Raw genomic sequence first — 23,649 nt, 5'->3', positions numbered from 1 at the left:
TAATCAAATACATACTTTTAACTTTTAATGATATTAAAGATAGAATTGATATCTTCCACTGGCATTTTCATTGCTTAACAGTTTTTCCAACATTTTCCTTTAAGAATTAGTACATCTTCTAACTTAGATCAATGAAAGACAAAAATGAGAGAACAAGGGAGGAAGGAAGGAGAAGGCTGATGGATCAGAATTAAGTCAATAAATTTGGGTGCTTTTTCCTAACTTTTCTATTATATTATTTTGTTTTTTTTAATACTGAATTTAATATAAGTACTAAACACTTAATTATATCAATCTCAAATCTGAAAGAATATATTTAATTAATACAAAAGCATCTTGGTTTTATTTTTTACACTGTATAACCTGTAAGAATCTGGGGGGCTTAAAATTATCAGTTTTCACTATAATAGTATTGTTCTTTGAAGAGTTTGAAAAACTCATAAAGTCTTACTTTCACTTTTTCCTAATTGTTGCCAGTTTTGTAATTTATTGAACACAATTAGACTTTTAAATTTCCTTTTTTTTTTTTCAGTGAAATAGCCAGGATCTTTTTAATCCAGTAAGAAAGAAGGCAATTGATAGGAATGTGTATAGCTAAGATTAAGATTAATTAGGCAACTGAATAAACTTAACCATCTTACATCATATTTTCTATTTTCCCAGCATTGTAAAGATAAACCCTCCCGAGAATGATATGTTCTTTGATGTAATTGCTATTGTTGATCCACTAACAAGGGAAGCACAGAAGATGACCCAGCTGTTGATTGTAAGACAATGTAATGGTTCGTTATATATTTCATGTGTGTTCACCATATCACAATATTGCTTTTATTTTGAAATTTATAATTTTTTCGAGTCTTTTCAAATATAATCAAGTATTTGTGGTCTTGATGCTTTATTCTATACAACATTATTTTAAGTGATGTGTCACATTTCAGTGTAGAAGGTGAAGTGGCGGAGCTGGGCACGGTGCCCAGGAGTACCGAGGTCAGGTGTGGCCGCGGACTGCACTGTTGTCTCCTCCTCCCCCACAGTTCACAGGCTGAAGCCCTGACTCCCAGTGTGACTGTAGTTGGAAAGAAGGCCTTTTGGAGGTAATTAAGATTAGATGGGGTCTTCAGGGTCAGGCCCTAATCCAATAGGATTGATTGTTTTATAAGAGAAAAGAAAGAGAAATCTCTCTTTTTCTCCTCACACTCACACAGAACGGGGCATGTGGGCCCACCACGACTTGGCTGCCTGCAAGCTGCGAGCTGAATCCTCACCAGGAACCGAGTCCAGCAGCACCTTGATCTAAAATAAAATTCTGTGGCTTAAGCCACCCGGTCTGTGGCATTTTGTTACGGCAGCCCCAGCTAAGTGGTAGGGGCGTCTTCCTGTCTCCAGCCAGACTTTGGGTGTGAAGACTGGTTTCTATAGAAACTGATGCCTGAGCTTAATTAGTTGAATAAAGTATGATAAGTAATATTAGCTAAACAGGTGAAGCCAAGGGAAGAGAGAACACGGAGTTTGCAGTCAGTATGTTTGGCCACTGTAACAAACGCCAAAGAAACAGGACCTTCAAGACCAAAGGTTTTTCTGTCATCACACAGTTCAACGGTAAACCTCCTGGAGTCGCCAAGGCAGTTCCACGGCGTAAGGGCCTCGGGAACCTTCCGTCTGGCTGTCCGGCCGTCCTCGTGAAGCAGTTTCTGCCTAATGGTCTGAGATCACTGGTCAAGCTCCTGCCATCATCTCGGTATTTCTGCCAGCAGGAAGGGGACAAGGAGCACGTTCTATCCACAAGGGAGGCTGGAAACTGCATAAACCTGAAAAAACTTTCCCTAAGAAATGGAGGGAGAATGAATATTCAGAGGCAGCTTGCAAACTCTGAAAGGACATTTTTTGTGGCTTATCATTGCACTGAAAAATTTTAACGTTCAAATTGAGGTGCAGCTTTCAGTAGTTAAATTTGAATAAGCTGTACATTGCTGTAGTGATACTCAGAATTTAGGGACATTTTTATTTGAAATTCCTCAATTTTTTTTTAAGACGCTAAAAACAATTCTCAGAAGTGGAAACTATTTGTCTTTTACAGTTGCCTTCACTTTTGGAAGCAGGCAAAAGTAATTAGGTATTAAGTCTGGTGAGAGATGTAAGTGATCGATCAAGCTGTGTTTTACTAGTGTATATTCTATCAGAATTTCAAAACGCAATTTATCTCAGAAATTAGTTTGCCCTACAATCACATTGGAAAAGGAAGTTTTAGATACCTGTTATAAATGTATTTATTAATGTGGACAGATAATTTTGGAGAGCTTCAGCCACTCCACCTATTCAGTGTATAACTAGGGAAAATTTAATTCCATAGTTGATTTACTCACCCCATTCTCTTTTTTAGCATTTTATATCTTCAAATTTGAGTTTCTTGAGACATATTATTCAGATTATTTTTTAGAAAACAGCAATCAGTAATCACATCTACAAGGAGTGGAGCTGGTATGATGCATTTTAGTACACAAACCTATTCCTAGGGAGAGTTGTTGTTCAGAAAAAAATTGCTTACCCCTGACATTTTTATGTAAAGGTAGAATTTAGATATAAATATGCGATTATACAGAAATATAAAATATGAAGTTGGGCTCCACTTTACATCATTGGTAATAATAGCATACTTCATTTCTGACCAACTCAGCACTTCACATAATTCGTTATTTCTTGCCATAAAGAATATTTGTGCTATAAGTGTATACTGTGCAGCATAAGTTAATTTATTAGATGGAATGGATAGTGTCTCAGTTTACACTTGGGAAAAACAGTGGCTCAGTGACCGTCATTTGAGCAAATATGAGGAGTAATTGAAAGGGAATTAAAGCTCAAAACTCTTAAATCGTTAGTCTGTATGTGCTAATTCCTCCTCAAGCCTGCATCCCTTCTAAAGGTCCCTTGTATGTTTTTTCCTTCTCCCTTTACTTAGGTCCTTTCTTTTCTATCTTTGAAAGCTTCACTAACTTGTTACCTGTACAGAGGTAGGTAGAATTCTCCTGCTTCTTATGCCCCAGAGAAATGAAAAGAAAGTAGAATGTTTCATCTGTACGTCGCCAAGAACTTCCTACATCTTTTACAACGTAGGTCAAATTCCAAAAGGATCCAGACGCCCTCGCCAATGTTATGAGGTCACCATTTTATATTTGCATGTCAGTGGTCTAATGATTATTTAACTTGTTCTTTAGTACTACAGGTAATTTAGATCCCATGAAAGAAAGTCATGTTAGGCAAAAGGAAGGCAGTATAACCCTTGGGCAACAAAATCCAACAGCCATTTGGATTCTAATCTTCTGCCATGATTTACTGTTGATCTTGGGCAAATTACTCCATTTCTCTGTGTCAACTCCAAACGTAGCTACTCAGAAGTATGTTGTGAGGATCAGATGAGATAATGAATATAAAGTGTTAATTCAATGCCTGGTACATAGTAAATGCTTAATAATATTAAATATTAATATGACTTGATATCAAATATGGGAATTTTTTCCTAATAGGTACTTGGCAAGATTATCAACATGAAGATAAAGTTGTTCATGAACTGTAGGGGTAAGCTTTCCGAAGCCCCTTTAAAAAGGTGAGTCTAAGAGAACATAATTTCATTTTGAAAGATTTGCAAATGCTAAGTTGAGAAAAGGACCATAATTACCTGTATTTTTTCTTCATGAGGTACCTAACTGAAATCAGAAGATCAAACATAGTTTATCAACCTTAACTGATATAAAATTAAAATAACCTAGCTAGTAAAATTTACCTATCTAGTAAAATTGATCTAATCTAATTGGAGAATTTACATAGACTTATGTTTCTCTGTGGGTATTTTGAAAATGTAATTCAGGAATATCTATTTAGAAATATACAAATAGTAAATAAGGTTGAATTAAACCATTTTTGTTTAGCTATACTTGTAATACTTAAGAACTGAATTATCAAAATAGTTTTTATCAGTGTCATCCCATTTATTATTTGGGAGTATCGACATGTAATTTGTTTAGAACAATCTTTCAGTGATGTAGAAAATGTTGCATTATATGCAAATAGTCCTCATTGATTCTGCTGAAATAACATTGTCTCTTAAGTGGGGGCAAAAACATACCCTTCCTTTTCTTTCTGAATCAAAATCACTATCATTTTGAGCTACTCTTACTGATAGGCATATATAGTATCCTTCTGGTCTCATGGGGCAGAAAGAAGACTTATTAATGTGCTTTTCTCTGTATAATTTGATTACTTAACTCTAAATAAAATGTGTATGCAAACAAACGAGACAGAAGAGTACATTCAGCTAATCCCTTATTTACCTATTGAATTGTATGTATTGTAATTGATAAGCATACTATAGGTTATTGCCTTGAACAGATATATTAAACAAGGTAAGTCTTTTTAATGTCTGGAAAGCAGGAATAGGGAAATGTGGAACATTTAAATGAAAACTGATGGTGTATTTGTTCCATTCCTGAGACTCGTATCCTCATATCTCATTCAGTTTCATACTTCCCATCTGTCTTTTGTATTTCAGATTTTACCATGTCTTTCTAAATGGAATAAAAGCTTCCATCTTATTTTAGCCACTAATTGAGAGGTCTGTTAGCTCCATGAATACAGAATTTTTATTCACTTTATTCTTCTTCATAGTATCTCTATAAAGCTTTGGGGTATATAATAAAGAGTAGGAGTACTGAATATAAGCAAGCACAATCTGTTAGGTAAAGAACTTGACCTTGCTAAGGTGAACTAAGTTGTTTTTAAGCTAAGAGTTCAACAAAATGCTATTTACTCAGTAGCATATATATCAAGCGGACTAGTTACGTGTTACACCCAGCCCTCACCCTTTAGAACCCACCTCATCCTTCCCAGAGGTGGGAGCAGCTACGGGCCCCTGCCACCTGCCCTCCTACCCCTCCCAGCCTTCCTGTGTAGTAGGGAAGAGTGTGCTCTCTCCTCTCAGTTGGTACTCCCTTTTCTGTTCTATCCCGGGCTTAACCACTTGCTCTGGATCCTTGCTTTATCACATAGTCCCTTTGTTCAAAACCTTTAACCTCTCAACTAGCTTTTCAGTCTTAAGAATGAATCAGTTCAAAAAGAAAACGTAATTGCTCCCTTACCTTCCTGTCCTCTAGAACCTCTTCTCCTCTCTCATCTGACCTTCTTCAAAGTCTGGCCATACCCCCTCTTCATCTCTCATTCACTGTACTTCCCATTGCCAATTGGCTTTAACTTCCTCTTTGCTGCTGAAATGTTCTTACTAAGTCCCTAAAGCAACATCCATGGGGTACTTGTTCCTTGATGGCATCTCTGCTGCACTTGACAGTACCAAGTGCTTGTACATTTTTATCATGACTGTGTTCTCTCCTGTGTCTCTTTTTACCCTCCTGTTTTTACTCAGCCTGACTTCAGTGGAAAGCTTTGGACATGGTTCTACACTCTGTGTAGGTTCTCCTTGAGTGTGGGCTGCACCTGTGATTTGCTTCTAATGAACAGAATATGGCCAAAGTGATAGAATGTCTTCTGCAGTTAGGCTGTACAAGACTGTAGCTTTTGTCCTACTGGCATCTGCTCTCTCTTGCTTTTGTGTCTTTCTCTGACATCACATGCTGGAGATGCCCTTGTGTCAGGGAACCTCGGGCAGTCGCCAGGTAACCGTTAGTGATGACTGCAGCTCTCACATTAAGGGCCCCTGCGGAACCTGCAGGACCCTGGAACTGCATGACCCCTGCCAAGCATTGTGAACTGCAGCACAGCTGACAGCCTAATTGCAGTCTCAAAATAGTGAAAGCCTCTATTCTTAATAACAGAACTAATTGTTATTATGCATGATATTGGAGGATAAGGCTAAAATACATTAAAACTGCAGGCATTGCTAAATGCTCTATTAATAAGCAGTTCCTTTCAACTCAATCCTATTTGTTTTCAACTGATCTTTTAAAATTGGCACAGGAATTTCAGCTTGAATTTTACTTGCTTTCTGTTTATTATTTCTGTTCATATTACTAGTGGTGCTAAGAGCTAATAAAATAGCTGAAGAATCAACTATGTTTGAAGAAGGATCAATGAGTGAATACAGATCATAAACTACTAGAACCTGCACAAGTCAATATATCTTAATGGGATACTAAATGTGTTGATCCAGAAACAATTAACAGGGGTACACAATATACAGTCTTATAATAGGTAATAGTGTACAAGACAGTAATTGTCTACCATGTACAAGCATTAACTCTTTTGAAGTACAGTTTTTTTTTTTGTCTTCTTAATTTAAGACTGGTTATATTTTTAAGCCATCTTCAGTTTTAAAATATTTTAAGGGAAATCTCAACTTCGGTCACAGTGTGTATTTTTATTTATGGTCTCTTGACAGCTTTTACCGTTTTGTTCTGGAACCAGAACCGATGCTAGTGGCCAATGACATTGGACCGGTGGCAAAATTCATGGATATCCCCGAATCACCCCTTCTGACCCTCAACATGATTACTCCTGAAGGCTGGTTGGTTGAAACAGTACACAGCAACTGTGACCTTGATAATATTCACTTAGAGGATGTAAGTTCCCGTGTAAAGTTACTTAGAGGAAAAAGAAATAGGATAAACTCTTACCAGCCAGAGTGGTTCCTCTGTGGCTACTTACCAGAATTTTTTTCCTTATGATTCCAAGTCCTAATCCAGTCTTCCCTTTGATTTCTGAGTTTCCCTAACTTCCAAATTCAGTTTCTCTGGTTTTCTGGGCTCCTTGATGCCCTCACCTTTTCTAGTGCTTCAGACCCCTGGTTCACAAATGCTACTCTGAAATGAATGACGTAGGAAATAGGAGACGGATGCCTGGCAACTTAGGATAACACCACGGAGTACCTATTATGCCTTCCAGGTTTTGCTTTTTAACTCAGAAAGAAGCGGTTTCATCTGCAACTCTTCTTTGCCCCACGGCTGATAGCCACGGAAAGCTGTCCTGACGAGAGTAGGGCAGAAGGCAGGAAGCAGCTGCTCATAGCCCGCAGGCTGCACGCGTAGCTTCCCCTCAGCGCCAGCGTCACCCTGGTCCAGGAGACGGCCAGACCCCTCCGGCCCACCTTCATCATTCAGCCACAGCACAGAGAAGGGGAGAAGACTATTTACAATTCACTGAGTATTTCAGAGCACTCTATTCCAAATGGGGAAGGGGTTCAGAAGCCACAGAAACCAGAAGCTTTTTAGGGGAGTTTACCCCGAGAATGGCTGTCCAGAAACTGGGGAGGAAATACTTGCTTCTTCTCACCATCCCCACTCTGGCCTGGTTCTGTGCCGCCCTGACCTGCTCCCAGCTCAGTCTGACAGCTCCTTCCAAGTGCAGCCATGCCTTGAGGTAAATAAACATTTGCCTCTAGTAACTTGATGAAGATGGGTCATCATCTTTGTTTCTCATGCTTCTCACGTGTCACTTCCTGCCTAAGGATTGTCCTCCTAGGCAGTTCCTTCTGCTCCACCCATGAGTAGATTCTGTGGGATCCTGAGAGTCTCCCTCGGAACATACTTGCTGATACCCCAACTTTACCCACCCGAGAAGCTAAAACTCAGTTCTAACGATCATCTGCAATCAGTCCTTCAAATCTAGGGAAAGAATGGGAAGACAGCAAGATAATAATATCAGTGAAGGGAATTGCAGAAATGAACTTGGCAAGAAGTAAAAAAATCAGTCCATCCTGCTTTCTCCATGATCAGCAGTACCCCTTAAAGGAATCTCTTGGATGCAGTTTGTACCAACAAGAAAACTTTAAAGATTCTAACCAAAAGAATAAAAAAGTTTGTGGTAGGAGAATTAATGCAGCCTAGAAAAGATCTTCAGTTGAGTCTGCTGGTAAAGAAAATTTCAGCAGCGACTAAACAACTGATGGAAACTGATTAAGCATTTTTTGTTGTGAGTGGCGAGCACAGCCATATCTTTTTAGAAGCTATTTAAGTGGACAGTAACTCTGTGTATTTTGGAAGACTAATATAAAGAGAAACTGCCTCTACCTTTATAGATTATATGAATAAACAGAAGGAAATGATAACTTCCAGCATCTGTAAGAAGTTAACTACCTCTGAGACTCTTCTCTCACTGCTGTACATACTTAGAATATTACCTGCAACTCTCCTAGAAGAACACAAAATAACAGAGACATCTGCTAAAATAGGAAGGACCTATAGATAAAGAAGCGCATCCTCACAAAAATGGAACTAATGAGAGATTATTATGATGAGAGAGTTAGAATTATAATAATGAGAGACTAATAATGTGGAACATCATGACACCCAAGCCGGGGCAAGTACTCCTCGCTGCATCTAATTCCTGAGTATTGTGTAAACGCCTGAAAGCCTGATGTAGAAAGCTCCTCCCTTACCAGGACTTTGTTCCCAGGGCTGCTTGCACAGCCAGTGTTAATGCCATAATTAAAGGTGACAAAAGTGGTTTACAGGAAAGCTTACAAGTTAGTTACTTTTATGTGTAGTTCAGGCCTTGTTCTCCTCAGAGCTTGTTATTAGAACTGCAGCCAAAGACTCTAATTGTGTTTAATCACAGCCTGTATCTGAAAGGTATCAAAATACCTGACATAATTTAGCAATTGTTTACTCAGTAAAGAGGAAGTGAGTAAACAAAAGATTGCTAAAGGGGAATATAATGTGGCTATTAAAAGGAATTCACCCAAAAATCTATTAGCCATTTCTGAAATATAAATAATGTACACATCATTTTTATTGACAGGATATTCTTTACCAATGTAATCATCAAAGATTTCCTATTTGACTGCCAAAGATAATTTAAAAACCCAAATGTTAAGTTTTATAGTTAAACTTATTTTTTTAAAGGAAGAAGCTAACTTCTTAACTGTTCAGTCACAGGGTAATACAATAAACATTGCTATTTAGAAATATTAATATGCACCGAAAGTTATTTGAAAGGTAATAAATTCAAGTCCCATATCAACAGTTAATGTTTAGAATAGATATATAAAAATATAAAGCAGATGTAAACATCAGAAAAGACCACAAGCTTTCATATTCTTGCTAAAAATAAACCCTGATAATAGAACTTATTTAACTTAAATTATCTTTTATTAAATTTTTGGAAAGCTTAAAATATTCACTAGAAAGAGCTCTTTGAAAAACTAATAGACTATTTTTGGTGGTGTGGTTTGAATAAGTCAATAGAATTGACGTCTGCTGCACAAACATGGAACAAGAAAAATTTTCATATTAATACCTGATAAGTCACAAACTGAAAGCATTTGGGCTCTGCCTAATACCTAATAATAGTTCAGCTTTACTTCACAGTCACTTTGGGGTACAGATTCCTTGTCTATAAAATGAAGAAGTTAAACCAGATGATCTAGTTTCTTTCTAGACTTTTAATGTTCTCATCTTCTGAGACCACCCATGTGTATCTTTCATTCTGACAGAGTGCTGAAAGGGCTGTGGACACAGGTGAATGAAGTATATGACATCCATCACTAGAATAGAATAATTCAATAACAATTTCAGAACCCAACTAAAGTCAAAACAGATACTGGTTTCAAAGAAGGTACTTATTTCTGGTTCTTAAAAACAGTAAAATTACAAGAACTAGACTTAAAAAGAAATGCTGCAGACAAGTACTGTAATTATTTCTGTGGTAATTACAGTCAGAGAAAGAAACAGAAAGTGTTTTCAAATACTCTGTATCCTAAAACACTAAGCAAAAGTGTCCAAAACATTAGAAAGTAAAATAAAATGAGATGTAGATTTATATATAGCATCACTGTCTTATATGCTCAACAAAGTAACCAAACTATGTAGAAAAATCGCTTATCATTTGGTTTATTTTCATGTTTGGTTGTTTCTCTCATGAAGTACAAAAAAAGCTTTATCCCTAAAACGTTTGTTATAAAATTTGCAATAGAGATAAATATGGGGACAGTGGAATGATCAGTCATTTAAAAGGATGTTTATAGAGACAGGGTCGTGCTCTTAGGAAACTAACAGTATTTAATGGAAAAGCAGGTTACACTTCTTAGGGAAAAAAAGAAAAAGAAATAGAAATCAGTGAATTGATTTCAGTGCACATGAATGTTTTGTCTGTAGGTGGTTTCTAATTCTCTTTTCCAGTTTTCTTAATTTGCTAAATGCGTTTTAATAAGTGTATGTTATTTTAAGTAAAAAACAATTAAACATTGATTTTTTTACAAGAAAGGTGATAGATGATAAGTTGGCTTTCTTGCTAGGTCTGAGGTGGGAGCTCTGGGGCAACAGCAAATGGAGCAGGTTCTGGAGGGGTTCCCCGTGGAAATCTGTCTGGAGGAGGTCTTGGAGTGCCTCAGCTTGACCACATCTTTCCTGCCTGTGATACTGGTGCACGTGTGCTAGGGTGAGAGTAGAGCCGATGTCATGGGAAAGGGAACAACCCATCGGGAGCTTTGGTCTTCAAGAAATTGATTCAACTAAGTTTACTCTTGTGAAAGAAAGACTTGAAGTTGCCCCCCAAAGTACTGTGGCTAATACCATAATAATCACATTTATTTATTTCAAGTTTGCCTTATGAAAATTACTAATGCCAGAAACAATGACATATGTCCTCCACAGATTGAGAGAACTGTTACAGCAGAATATGAACTGGAACATCTCCTACTTGAAGGCCACTGCTTAGATACAGTGACAGGACTGCCTCCCCAGGGTCTGCAGTTTACACTAGGCACAAAAAACAAACCTGTTGTGGTTGATACAATAGTGATGGCCAATCTTGTAAGTATTGTTATGTTCTGAATTGATGGTATTTAATTAGATGTTTTGGTGAAATCCCCTAAGTTTTCCTAAGAATAAGATGAAATAAGTTTTATCCTGTATTGCTAAAGAACTTCCAGAAAACAAAACTGAATCCTTGAATAGACAATTAAATAAAACAAAAATGAAGGAAATCATACTTTCGGAATGTGCTTTTACAGGTTATTGTAAAATAGCCTTCCTTGGAATTAATTTATAGAATTCATTCATTCCACAGATAGTAAATGCTTTCTTGGATGACTCATATGTAATCTTCCTTAAACAATTGGATGTTTCTAGTCATAATAATAATTATATTTTTCTCCTCTTAACAGGGATATTTTCAATTAAAAGCAAACCCAGGTGCTTGGATACTGAAATTACGCCAAGGCAAATCTGAAGATATTTATCAAATAGTTTGGTGAGTTACATAAACCACTTTCAAATTGTTAGGTGTAAGTAAGTTTTTAGTGTGATATATGACCAAGGTCATCTGAACAACCAAAATGTTCAGAAATACCATCACTATAAAAGAAAAACTACTTATGAAACCGGAACATTTGTTCCTATCATTGTTTTATTTCAAAAGCATAAGAGGTATGCCTGAAGTATATATCTTGTCCTTTATCTCCTTTACTTACTATCTTCATAGACTCTTCCATGTATTAGAGGAATAAGTTTGTCATTTAAACACAATATAACGTATGTTGTATCTTACAGAACAAAGTTATCATATGTGAGTTCGTTCAGTTTTCCATTTTTGTAAATAATAATTGGTTCCTTTCACAGTAACTTTGAGACTGACTGCTTCTCCTATATTTTATATAGGAGGCAGGAGAGATTTCAGACAAGGTATTCCATTCTCTCTCCATGGCTCCTTGAGCTGGTCCCGTTGTGAGCTAGCTTTGTGCTCTCGGCCTTTGCAGTGGGCACCACTCACTGTGGAGGTGCTTCCGTGGCCTCTGCTGCCACACCTTGCTCTCCTTTGATTCCTTGCCTCCCATTGGTGCCTCTCTCCCTATTCCAGGTGGCTTCTCTGCCAGCTGCCTCAGTCTCTGGGATTCCTGCGTTCTACACGGGGCTGGTTTTTGCTGAGCTCTCCTCTCTCCAGGTTGCCGTATCAGCAGGACTTATAACTACCCCATTGTCATAATGAAACCAAATTTCTGCCTGCTTGGCCATGTCCGATCCATGGGCAATGCTTACACATCACTTGCCCACCAAACCCTAGAAGTTCAGGCCAGCCTTAAGGGTATTAGCATTCTCCTGGACTAGAGCAATAGTATGTCAGTCCTCAAAGAACAGATCCTAGTTGGTGGTCCACTTTAACTTACCCAGAAACGAGCCAGATGGTGTCCTCTGTGAACCCCAGCTTTAAAAATTACATTGTGGGGGGCGGAGCCAACATGGCGGTGTGAGTAGGACAGTGGGAATCTCCTCCCAAAAACATCTAGACTTTTGAAAATACAACAAACACAACTAGCCCTAAAAGACAGACCAGAAGACGCAGGACAGTGGCCAGACTGCAGCTACACCAGCGAGAACCCAGCGACTGGTGAAAGGGGTGAGATACAAGCCCCGGCCCGGCGGGACCCGAGCGCCCCTCCCCCCAGCTCCCGGCGGGAGAACAATAGGCAGAGCGGGAGGGAGACGGAGCCCAGGACTGCCGAACACCCAGCCCCAGCCATCCGGGCCAGAGCACAGACACAGTGCGTGCCCAGGGGGCCCTGGATACTGGGGAAACAGGGAGTAAGACCTCTGAGCGGGTGCCGAAGCTGAAGCCCCTGTGACAAAGAAAAGCGGGGGCTTTTTGAAAGTCTTAAAGGGACAGGGACTTAACAGCTTGAAGGAAACAGCCCAGGTCACAGTACAGCAGCTGGAAATTACAGGGAAAACCGGGTGCACTAACCCCCTGGGCAACAGCTCTGAGACCCCTCACGGAGGCAAACAGTCAAGCAGCCCCCCCATCCATTACCCCACCGGGCGCTGCAAAAGCAGAGAAGCACCTGAGACAAATTCCGCCCACAGAAAGGGAAATTTCTCCCTTCCGGCCGGGCAAGACACAAAGACCCACTCTACACGCAATTACCCAACACAAGCCACTAGGGGTCGCAGTTGTCCCAGTAAAGAAAGGCCAGTAGCAAGTGAAAATTTTGGCCCTCCCAGCTGACAGTCAATAGCACCTGTCAACATGAAAAGGCAAAAAAATATGATCCAGACAAGACTAACCCAGACAGCTTCAGCATCTGCTACATCCTCCCCTGAGAAGGAATCTGGGGAGATAGATTTAGCCAGTCTACCTGAAAAAGAATTCAAAACAAAAGTCATAACCATGCTGATGGACTTGCAGAGAAATATGCAAGAACTAAGGAAGGAGAATTCAGAAATAAAACAAGCTCTGGAAGGACTTCAAAACAGAATGGACGAGATGCAAGAGACCATTAATGGACTAGAAAACAGAGAACAGGAACGCAGAGAAGCTGATGCAGAGAGAGATAAAAGGATATCCAGGAACGAAAGAATTTTAAGAGAGCTGAGTGACCAATCAAAAAGGAATAATATAAGAATTATCGGTATTCCAGAAGAAGTAGAGAGAAAAGGGGATAGAAAATGTCTTTGAAGAAATAATTGCTGAAAACTTCCCCAAACTAGGGGAAGAAATGGCCTCTCAGACCACAGAGGTACACAGAACTCCCATGACAAGGGATCCAAGGACGGCAACACCAAGACACATAATAATTAAAATGGAAAAGATCAAAGACAAGGACAAAGTATTAAAGGCAGCCAGAGAGAAAAAAAAGGTTACCTACAAAGGAAAACCCATCTGGCTATCATCAGACTTCTCAACAGAAACCCTACAGGCCAGAAAAGAATGGCATGATATACTTAATGCAATGAAACAGAAGGGCCTCGAACCAAGACTACTGTATCCAGCACGAATATCATTTAAATATGAAGGAGGGATTAAACAATTCCCAGACAAGCAAAAGTTGAGGGAATTTGCCTCCCACAAACCACCTCTACAGGGCATCCTACAGGGACTGCTCTAGATGGGAGCACTCCCAAAAAGAGCACAGAACAAAACACCCAACATATGAAGAAGGGAGGAGGAGGAATAAGAAGGGAGAGAAATAAAGAATCATCAGACTGTGTTTATAATAGCTCAACAAGCGAGTTAAGTTAGACAGTAAGATAGTAAAGAAGCTAACCCTAAACCTTTGGTAACCACAAACTTAAAGCCTGCAATGGCAATAAATTCATACCTTTCAATAATCACCCTAAATGTAAATGGACTGAATGCACCAATCAAAAGACACAGAGTAATAGAATGGATAAAAAAGCAAGATCCATCCATATGCTGCTTACAAGAGACTCACCTCAAACCCAAAGACGCGCACAGACTTAAAGTCAAGGGATGGAAAAAGATATTTCAAGCAAACAACAGAGAGAAGAAAGCAGGTGTTGCAATTCTGGTATCAGACAAAACAGACTTCAAAATAAAGAAAGTAACAAAAGACAAAGAAGGACATTACATAATGATAAAGGGCTCAGTCCATCAAGAGGATATAACCATTATAAATATATATGCACCCAATACAGGAGCACCAACATACCTGAAACAAATATTAATAGAACTAAAGGAGGAAATAGAATGCAATGCATTCATTCTAGGAGACTTCAACACACCACTCACTCCAAAGGACAGATCCACCAGACAGAAAATAAGTAAGGACACAGAGGCACTGAACAACACACTAGAACAGATGGACCTAATAGACAGCTACAGAACTCTACATCCAAAAGCAACAGGATACACATTCTTCTCAAGTGCACATGGAACATTCTCCAGAATAGACCACATACTAGGACACAAAGAGAGCCTCAGTAAATTCCAAAAGATTGAAACCCTACCAACCAACTTTTCAGACCACAAAGGCATTAAACTAGAAATAAACTGTTCAAAGAAAGCAAAAAGGCTCACAAACACATCTAGGCTAAACAACACGCTCCTAAATAATCAATGGATCAATGACCAAATCAAAATGGAGATCCAGCAATATATGGAAACAAATGACAGCAACAACACTAAGCCCCAACTTCTGTGGGACACAGCAAAAGCAGTCTTAAGAGGAAAGTATATAGCAATCCAAGCATATTTAAAAAAGGAAGAGCAATCCCAAATGAACGGTCTAATGTCACAACTATCGAAATTGGAAAAAGAAGAACGAATGAGGCCTAAGGTCAGCAGAAGGAGGGACATAATAAAGATCAGAGAAGAAATAAATAAAATTGAGAAGAATAAAACAATAGCAAAAATCAATGAAACCAAGAGCTGGTTCTTCGAGAAAATAAACAAAATAGATAAACCTCTAGCCAGACTTATTAATAAGAAAAGAGAATCAACACAAATCAACAGTATCAGAAACGAGAAAGGAAAAATCACGACGGACCCCACAGAAATACAAAGAATTATTAGAGACTACTATGAAAACCTATATGCTAACAAGCTGGGAAACCTAGGAGAAATGGACAACTTCCTAGAAAAATACAACCTTCCAAGACTGACCCAAAAAGAAACAGAAAATCTAAACAGACCAATTACCAACGACGAAATTGAAGTGGTAATCAAAAAACTACCAAAGAACAAAACCCCCGGGCCAGATGGATTTACCTCGGAATTTTATCAGACATACAGGGAAGACATAATACCCATTCTCCTTAAAGTTTTCCAAGAAATAGAAGAGGAGGGGATACTCCCAAACTCATTCTATGAAGCTAACATCACCCTAATACCAAAACCAGGCAAAGACACCACCAAAAAAGAAAACTACAGACCAATATCCCTGATGAACGTAGACGCAAAAATACTCAACAAAATTTTAGCAAACCGAATTCAAAAATACATCAAAACCATCGTACACCATGACCAAGGGGGATTCATCCCAGGGATGCAAGGATGGCACAACATTCGAAAGTCCATCAATATCATCCACCACATCAACAAAAAGAAAGACAAAAACCACATGATCATCTCCATAGATGCTGAAAAAGCATTTGACAAAGTTCAACATCCATTCATGATAAAAACTCTCAGCAAAATGGGAATAGAGTACCTCAACATAATAAAGGCCATCTATGAAAAACCCACAGCCAACATTATATTGAACAGCGAGAAGCCGAAAGCATTTCCTCTGAGATCGGGGACTAGACAGGGATGCCCACTCTCCCCACTGTTATTTAACATAGTATTGGAGGTCCTAGCCACGGCAATCAGACAAAACAAAAAAATACAAGGAATCCAGATTGGCAAAGAAGAAGTTAAACTGTCACTATTTGCAGATGACATGATACTGTACATAAAAAACCCTAAAGACTCCACCCCAGAACTACTAGAACTGATATCGGAATACAGCAAAGTTGCAGGATACAAAATCAACACACAGAAATCTGTGGCTTTCCTATATACCAACAATGAACCAACAGAAAGAGAAATCAGGAAAACAACTCCATTCACAATTGCATCAAAAAAAATAAAATACCTAGGAATAAACCTAACCAAAGAAGTGAAAGACTTATATTCTGAAAACTACAAGTCACTCTTAAAAGAAATTAAAGGGGACACTAACAGATGGAAACGCATCCCATGCTCATGGCTAGGAAGAATTAATATCGTCAAAATGGCCATCTTGCCCAAAGCAATATACAGATTTGATGCAATCCCTATGAAACTACCAGCAACATTCTTCAATGAACTGGAACAAATAATTCAAAAATTCATATGGAAACACCAAAGACCCCGAATAGCCAAAGCAATCCTGAGAAAGAAGAATAAAGTAGGGGGGATCTCACTCCCCAACTTCAAGCTCTATTATAAAGCCATAGTAATCAAGACAATTTGGTACTGGCACAAGAACAGAGCCACAGACCAATGGAACAGACTAGACAATCCAGACATTAACCCAGACATATATGGTCAATTAATATTTGATAAAGGAGCCATGGACATACAATGGCAAAATGACAGTCTCTTCAACAGATGGTGCTGGCAAAACTGGACAGCTACATGTAGGTGAATGAATCTGGACCATTGTCTAACCCCATATACAAAAGTAAACTCAAAATGGATCAAAGACCTGAATGTAAGTCACGAAACCATTAAACTCTTGGAAGAAAACATAGGCAAAAACCTCTTAGACATAAACATGAGTGACCTCTTCTTGAACATACCTCCCCGGGCAAGGAAAACAACAGCAAAAATGAACAAGTGGGACTATATTAAGCTGAAAAGCTTCTGTACAGCAAAAGACACCATCAATAGAACAAGAAGGAACCCTACAGTATGGGAGAATATATTTGAAAATGACACATCCGATAAAGGCTTGACGTCCAGAATATATAAAGAGCTCACACGCCTCAACAAACAAAAAACAAATAACCCAATTAAAAAATGGGCACAGGAACTGAACAGACGGTTCTCCAAAAAAGAAATACAGATGGCCAACAGACACATGAAAAGATGCCCCACATCACTAATTATCAGAGAAATGCAAATTAAAACTACAATGAGGTATCACCTCACACCAGTAAGGATGGCTGCCATCCAAAAGACACACAACAACAAATGTTGGCGAGGCTGTGGAGAAAGGGGAACCCTCCTACACTGCTGGTGGGAATGTAAACTTGTTCAACCATTGTGGAAAGCAGTATGGAGGTACATCAAAATGCTCAAAACAGACATACCATTTGACCCAGGAATTGCACTCCTAGGAATTTACCCTAAGAATGCAGCAATCAAGTATGAGAAAGACCAATGTACCCCTATGTTTATCGCAGCACTATTTACAATAGCCAAGAATTGGAAGCAACCTAAATGTCCATCGATAGATGAATGGATAAAGAAGATGTGGTACATATACACAATGGAATACTACTCAGCCATAAGAAAAGGGCAAATCCTACCATTTGCAGCAACATGGATGGAGCTGGAGGGTATTATGCTCAGTGAAACAAGCCAAGCAGAGAAAGAGAAATACCAAATGATTCACTCATCTGTGGAATATAAGAACAAAGGAAAAACTGAAGGAACAAAACAGCAACAGAATCACAGAACTCAAGAATGGACTAACAGGTACCAAAGGGAAAGGGACTGGGGAGGATGGGTGGGTAGGGAGGGATAAGGGCGGGCAGAAAAAGAGGGGTATTAAGATTAGCATCCATAGCAGGGTGGGAGAAAGGGGAGGACTGTACAACACAGAGAAGACAAGTAGTGATTCTACAACAGGTTGCTACGCTGATGGACACTGACTGTAAAGGAGTATATAGGGGGGACCTGGTATAGGGGAGAGCCTAATAAACAAAGTATTCGTCATGTAAGTGTAGATTTATGATTAAAAAAAAAAAAAAAAGCAGTTCCTATGTGGTGACCTCTAATGAGTTCTACACAATGATATAAAGGGCATATAAAAGTGTAGGCAAAGGGTCTGTTTGTGTTTATACAGAGGATCAAAGCCTAATTTGGCTACCCCGAAAATGAACTAAGATGCGATATGAAAAAGAACTTCCAACATCAGCACTCTCGGGAAGACTCATGACAGAAGATGATCAGCAAAAAAAAAAAAAAAACTCCAACAAAGATCCACACACTGCCACAGGTGTAGATGCACTCATCCCACCAGCTCCTGGACTTGCCATGGGAATGAGGAAGGAGATATCTAAGCTGGCCTGTGCATACAGTAAAACAAAAAATTGGACTGGATCTATACTATTGGAACTCAACCAAGAATTTGGAGAAGTGCAAATTGTAGCACTCCAAAATCTTACAACCACAGACTATTTATTGTTAAAAGAAAATATGGGATATGAACAGTCCCCAGGAATGGGTTGTTCTAGTTTATCTGAATTCTCTCAGACTGTTTAAGTTCAGTTGGACAATATCCACCAGATCATAGATAAGTTTTCACAAATGCCTAAGGTGCCTAACTGGTTTTCTTGGTTTCACTGGAGATGGCTGGTAATTACAGGTATGCTTTGGTTAGGTAACTATATTCCTATTATGTTAATGTGTGTGCACAATTTAATTAGTAGTTTAAAACCTATCCATGCTGAAGTTACTCTACAAGAAGATATGTCAAAGAAATAATCAATCTTCCCAGGTTTTCTTCTGCCTGCTACTTCTATAGCTTTTATTCTTCCTACCTAATCACAACCTTTAAATAGAACTCGTGCCACATGTCGAATTTACCGAGTATCATAATTCTTCCAAGTGGTAAAGATACCTCAAGACAAATGCTGGGCATAGAAGCCACAGGGCATAAATATGCAAAGAAGTAAAAAGCTAACCTTTTCAAACAATAAGGCTTCTCTCTCACTTACCAACTTAACATTTCCCTGTATGGCTCCGGAAGATGACTGGTTAGCCAGAGACGGGTAAGATTCCTCAAGGGAGGAACAACCTAAGACAGGCACAGTCGCAGGGGGCCATCTGGTGAGAAAATGGGGAGCAGCAGAGGTGAGGCTTAGAACCTCCCCCCTCATGTTCTGAGAGAAATCTTCTGCATCCGTGGATGTTTTATTGCCCTTGTCTAGCCCGGATTAACACATAGTCTACAGGCACACACCTGATCATCTACATTTGCTGTCTTACAACACTAAAGTCTGTTTTCTACCTTTATCTCGTATCTACCTACCACTTCAGCATTTTATTAAAAATAATAATAATAATAGAGAAATGTGGTATCCACATATAAATCAAGTTTAAAAATCAAATGAATATTCATATTTGAACTGACTGTGTATAGTTCATAATGCATGAACAAAACCGAAAGCTTCTGTGATGACTGCCCTTGTACTGTTCACCATGTAACTTATTCACTATGTAAGAATTTGTTCGTTATGCATCAGAAGATTGGAGACTGACGAAAATTAGGCTTGGGGTGGATTAATGATTGTGCATTGAGTATTGACCCCCCTATACAGAAATTTATTGTTGTTAACAACTATTTGATCAATAAATATGAGAGATGCCCTCACAAAGTATATATATATAAACACACTTCCAATTGTAAAGTAAATAAGTAACCAGGATGTAATGCATAGCATTAGGAATATAGTCAAAATATTGTAACAACTTGGTATGGTGATAGCTGGTACCTAGAATTATCATGTATATAAATGTTGAATCACTGTGTTGTACACCTGAAACTAATGTAATGTAATACTGTTGTCAACTACCCTTCAATAAAAAAAATTAAAAAAATAAAAAAAAGACAGATAAAATCAAAAAAAAAAAAATTACATTGTGAAGTGCTTTCCCCTTAAAGCATCTATGTTACCGAGTTTAGGATTAGAAAGTCATCCTCCTCCCCATGAAGGGGCAGTGCCACAGACTCCCAGCCTGGCAATGGCCCTCTCCAAAGAAGCTCTTCAGCCTTCATCTCACACATCCCTTCCCTGAAGGCTGTGTTATTGGTGCCCCAGTTGACACAGTCTGGCATCCTCTACTACCCCTCCCCCCAAAAATCTCAGCTCTTTACCAGCACGTTACCATTAATTCAAAGTAAGTTTAACCAACTTCATTATTGAGCACAGTTTTTATAAATGTCTTTTATCTTTCACATTCATTTTTTTGTTTGGGTGGTTGATTTCCCATATCAGAAAAGGATTTAACACAGAGAATTCTTGCCTCTATCAGGAAGACTTGGAGGAGAAGCTCTCCAGGAGGGCTGCTCCCGGGAAAGGGTCACAGAACACAGCCAGGGCACTGACCAATCAGAAAGAGCCGCCGCCTCCCCATGATCAGAAAAGTGAGAAAGCACGAAGGTGCTATCCCCAACGCATCAATGGGCTCTCAGGACCCGGAAGCTAAGACATTGCACACTGGAACGCTAATGTAGAAAATCTCTTGTCTCCATGACTTTGCTTGCCAAAAGAAACCAGCCAGGCGTCAGTACATTTCCCTTACCTCACTTCTAAAGTCCAAGGCACATGCAAATGTTCCTGTTTGGCAGAATCTAATTATCAATCATAACCACAGCTGCAAAAGAATCTAGAGACAATAAAAACCAAAGAGAGTATTTAACTTTCCAACTTCTGCAATATGTGCTGATAGGTGGAATGGATAGTACCTGCCATATTATAATATGCACTACATTTCTACAAATATTCTTTAGGAATATTAGCAATATACTTTTGATCCTAGAGGCCTGGGAATTTGTTTTGCCTACTTTTCACAAGTATTGACAATAGCATTAAAATTTTCCTCAGAATGCTTAAAATAAGGTTTTTTCATTGTCTTCTACCACCCAGTGTTTTGGATAAGAAATGAGAGGCAATGTGATTGACTTTTCCCCTGCAAAAATTTAAATGATATTTATATTTAGAATTGCAGGAAAATATGTGTATGTGTCCCTTTTATAAAAACAATGCTTCCTGACATATAGTGAATCCTTTCACTTTGAAAAAAATGGCTTTTACTGAGATACAGTATTCTCTCAAATCTCACTGAGGATGTAAATTATTTGAATACTATCCTTTTTTTGACTGCATTAAGCCCTTATCAGTGAAGACCATGTCCTCTGACTGCCTAACTTGTTTGCTTCATTTAAGCTGCTGACTCCTTATATATCTGGTGATTTTTAGATTGCTCGGCATTGCTTTTATAGGTCTAACAGTGCAGCGGGGAAGACTGCTTGAGCTGTGTGAATCTAGGATAATAACCATACCCTCCTCAAAGGGTGGCTGTGTGGGTTAAATGAGTTAACATCTAAAAAGCGCTTAAAATAGTGCCTGAGATAGAGTAACAGTCTTCATCATTGAGTATCTACCACCTGGTGGGATGCAGGAAGGTTGCTTTAGATCTCGTGGGGGTCTTGTATTAGGTCCAGCTGCAGTGCTATTAGCTGGAGTGAGCGGACAGTGGGTTCTACGGGTAAGTTGCTGGTGCCCTTGAGCAATGCTCTTCAGAAATTTCACATTTCTACAACATAAGTTGGAACCTTTCTATTTTCTAGTGATAATTGTTAGGCATGATTGGACCTTCTACTTTGGTTTACCTACCTCAGCAGGGGAATTGAGAGTCTAAGGCATGTGCCAGATTTTCATTTTAGATAAATGTTCAAGTGTATGTTGTAAATCTGACTAAATTTAAAGTATCTACTAATATGACATCTGATTGCCTTTTTCCTTTGACAAATTCAGTTTTATTATGCATGTCTTTTACAGTAGCACTTTTTAGTACATAGAGAAAATAGCATAAAAAAGTACTTAACAAGCAAAGTGTCTATTTGATTTATTTAATGCAATTTTGAAAATTAGACAGTGAAGTACATTATGTATAATGTAAAGTAGAACCATTCAGGTGATGCAGATGGACATCATAGACACATTTTCAGGCTTATGAGTTTAGGAATACATTTTGAATTGTAGTATTTGAAAATGACTGGTAGATGTTGGAAAGTTGTTGCACAGTATAGGATTCCTTTGATTATGAACATATAAACAAGTATTTTAAAGTCTAGAAAATGTATCAAAGAGATATGAAAAATTTGACTTATGTGGTAATCTTTGTATACAGCAGCAAAGATAAGCAAAATTGAGCTTTTTTGATTAGGCAATATCGAATTTAGTTACTTCTGTACAATTTTAATTTGTACTAAAACTGATTGAATAATTTTGAAAATTATACCATATTATAGCATATAGCATATCTTAATTGACCATAGAAATAGCAAATGTGCACATGATATGCTTATTGCAAAATGAATTTATTCTGTCATTTATACCACCATAATTGTATATCTTTTCTTGAATTGATTATAGACATTTACATGTTTTTCTGCTTTTAGGCATGAAGAAACTGACTCTCAGAAGAAACCAGACCTAGGAGATGTCATTGTTGTGCTAAACAGCTTCCAAAGCAAAATATTGGAAGTACAAGTATGTGAGGCAGAAGTTTTTTATAGGTTTTGTTCTTCATACTAAGAATTATCTTTTTTGTCCTAAATTGATGGATTAATTCTCATTTTATAACTGATTTTATAATTTTACTACCTAAAATGTCATATTGCAACTCTGGCAATGAAAGGAAGGTTAAGTTCATAAAGGGAAAGCAGAGAGCTTGGTGATAGAAAAAGAGGAATGATTATTTTCTTTTTTTATAGTTTTCGTGTGTCTACTATATCCACTGCATTGTAGTCAAATAATGTTACAGGTTAGGCGCTAGAGCTGAGATCAGGCACACAGGTTGAAAAGTCAGCCCTGAAAAAGTGATGTTTCTTTCCTTTACCAAAAAAAGGAGAGAGGAGTTTTCAATTATGGCAAGTTTAGTTGTTTTGGACTAACCTACATACTTAAAACTGGAAAAATTGTTGGGTAAAGGTTTTTTTTTTATCTTAAAAGCAATGTAGAGCTGACATAATGAAATACTAAACCAAAATTAAAGGGGAAATAGGAGTCTAGTAAAGCAGAGCAAGCACAGAAGTGTCTCCTGTCCAGAGAAAGCCACTGTTGCCCTGAGAACATGTAATACCAGGATAGTCCTGGTATCCGTGGACTATCATTTTGATTTAATGTACAGGGTGCTGGGGACAGTAACTGAAAGCCTGGACTCTCATATAAAGTGTGTAACCTATTAGAAGACCCTGTCTACAATAAGCTGGCTGTAGCTTCAGGCTAAGGATGAACCCTAGTAAATTATCCCACACAGTCTTTTAGTCCAAATTTATATCACTTAAATAGTCCAGGGAACCCTGAGGCTAGAATATGTACTAAAGTAATTCTAGATTGATAAGGTTGTATAGGCATCTGGCAGAAACATCCATATATTTCTGGAATAAGATTGCTGTATACAAATACACATACAAACAAAACAGGAACAACAAAC

General features: G+C 38.4%; 1 protein-coding gene across 1 annotated transcript in view; it reads left to right on the top strand.

The window, feature by feature from the left end:
* The window catches only part of UGGT2 (UDP-glucose glycoprotein glucosyltransferase 2), a 171,758-nt gene that overhangs the window by 119,453 nt on the left and 28,656 nt on the right, over nt 1-23,649 (top strand). The window contains exons 25-30 of the mRNA XM_036893788.2: nt 664-766; nt 3,522-3,601; nt 6,383-6,563; nt 10,593-10,751; nt 11,105-11,190; nt 22,613-22,703. Coding sequence (XP_036749683.2) covers nt 664-766; nt 3,522-3,601; nt 6,383-6,563; nt 10,593-10,751; nt 11,105-11,190; nt 22,613-22,703 — 700 coding nt within the window. The remainder of the gene's footprint in view (nt 1-663; nt 767-3,521; nt 3,602-6,382; nt 6,564-10,592; nt 10,752-11,104; nt 11,191-22,612; nt 22,704-23,649) is intronic.

The sequence above is a fragment of the Manis pentadactyla genome, chromosome 17 (assembly GCF_030020395.1).
Source record: "Manis pentadactyla isolate mManPen7 chromosome 17, mManPen7.hap1, whole genome shotgun sequence".
Taxonomy (NCBI): Eukaryota; Metazoa; Chordata; class Mammalia; order Pholidota; family Manidae; genus Manis; species Manis pentadactyla.
This window is presented reverse-complemented; position numbering and strand designations above follow the sequence as displayed.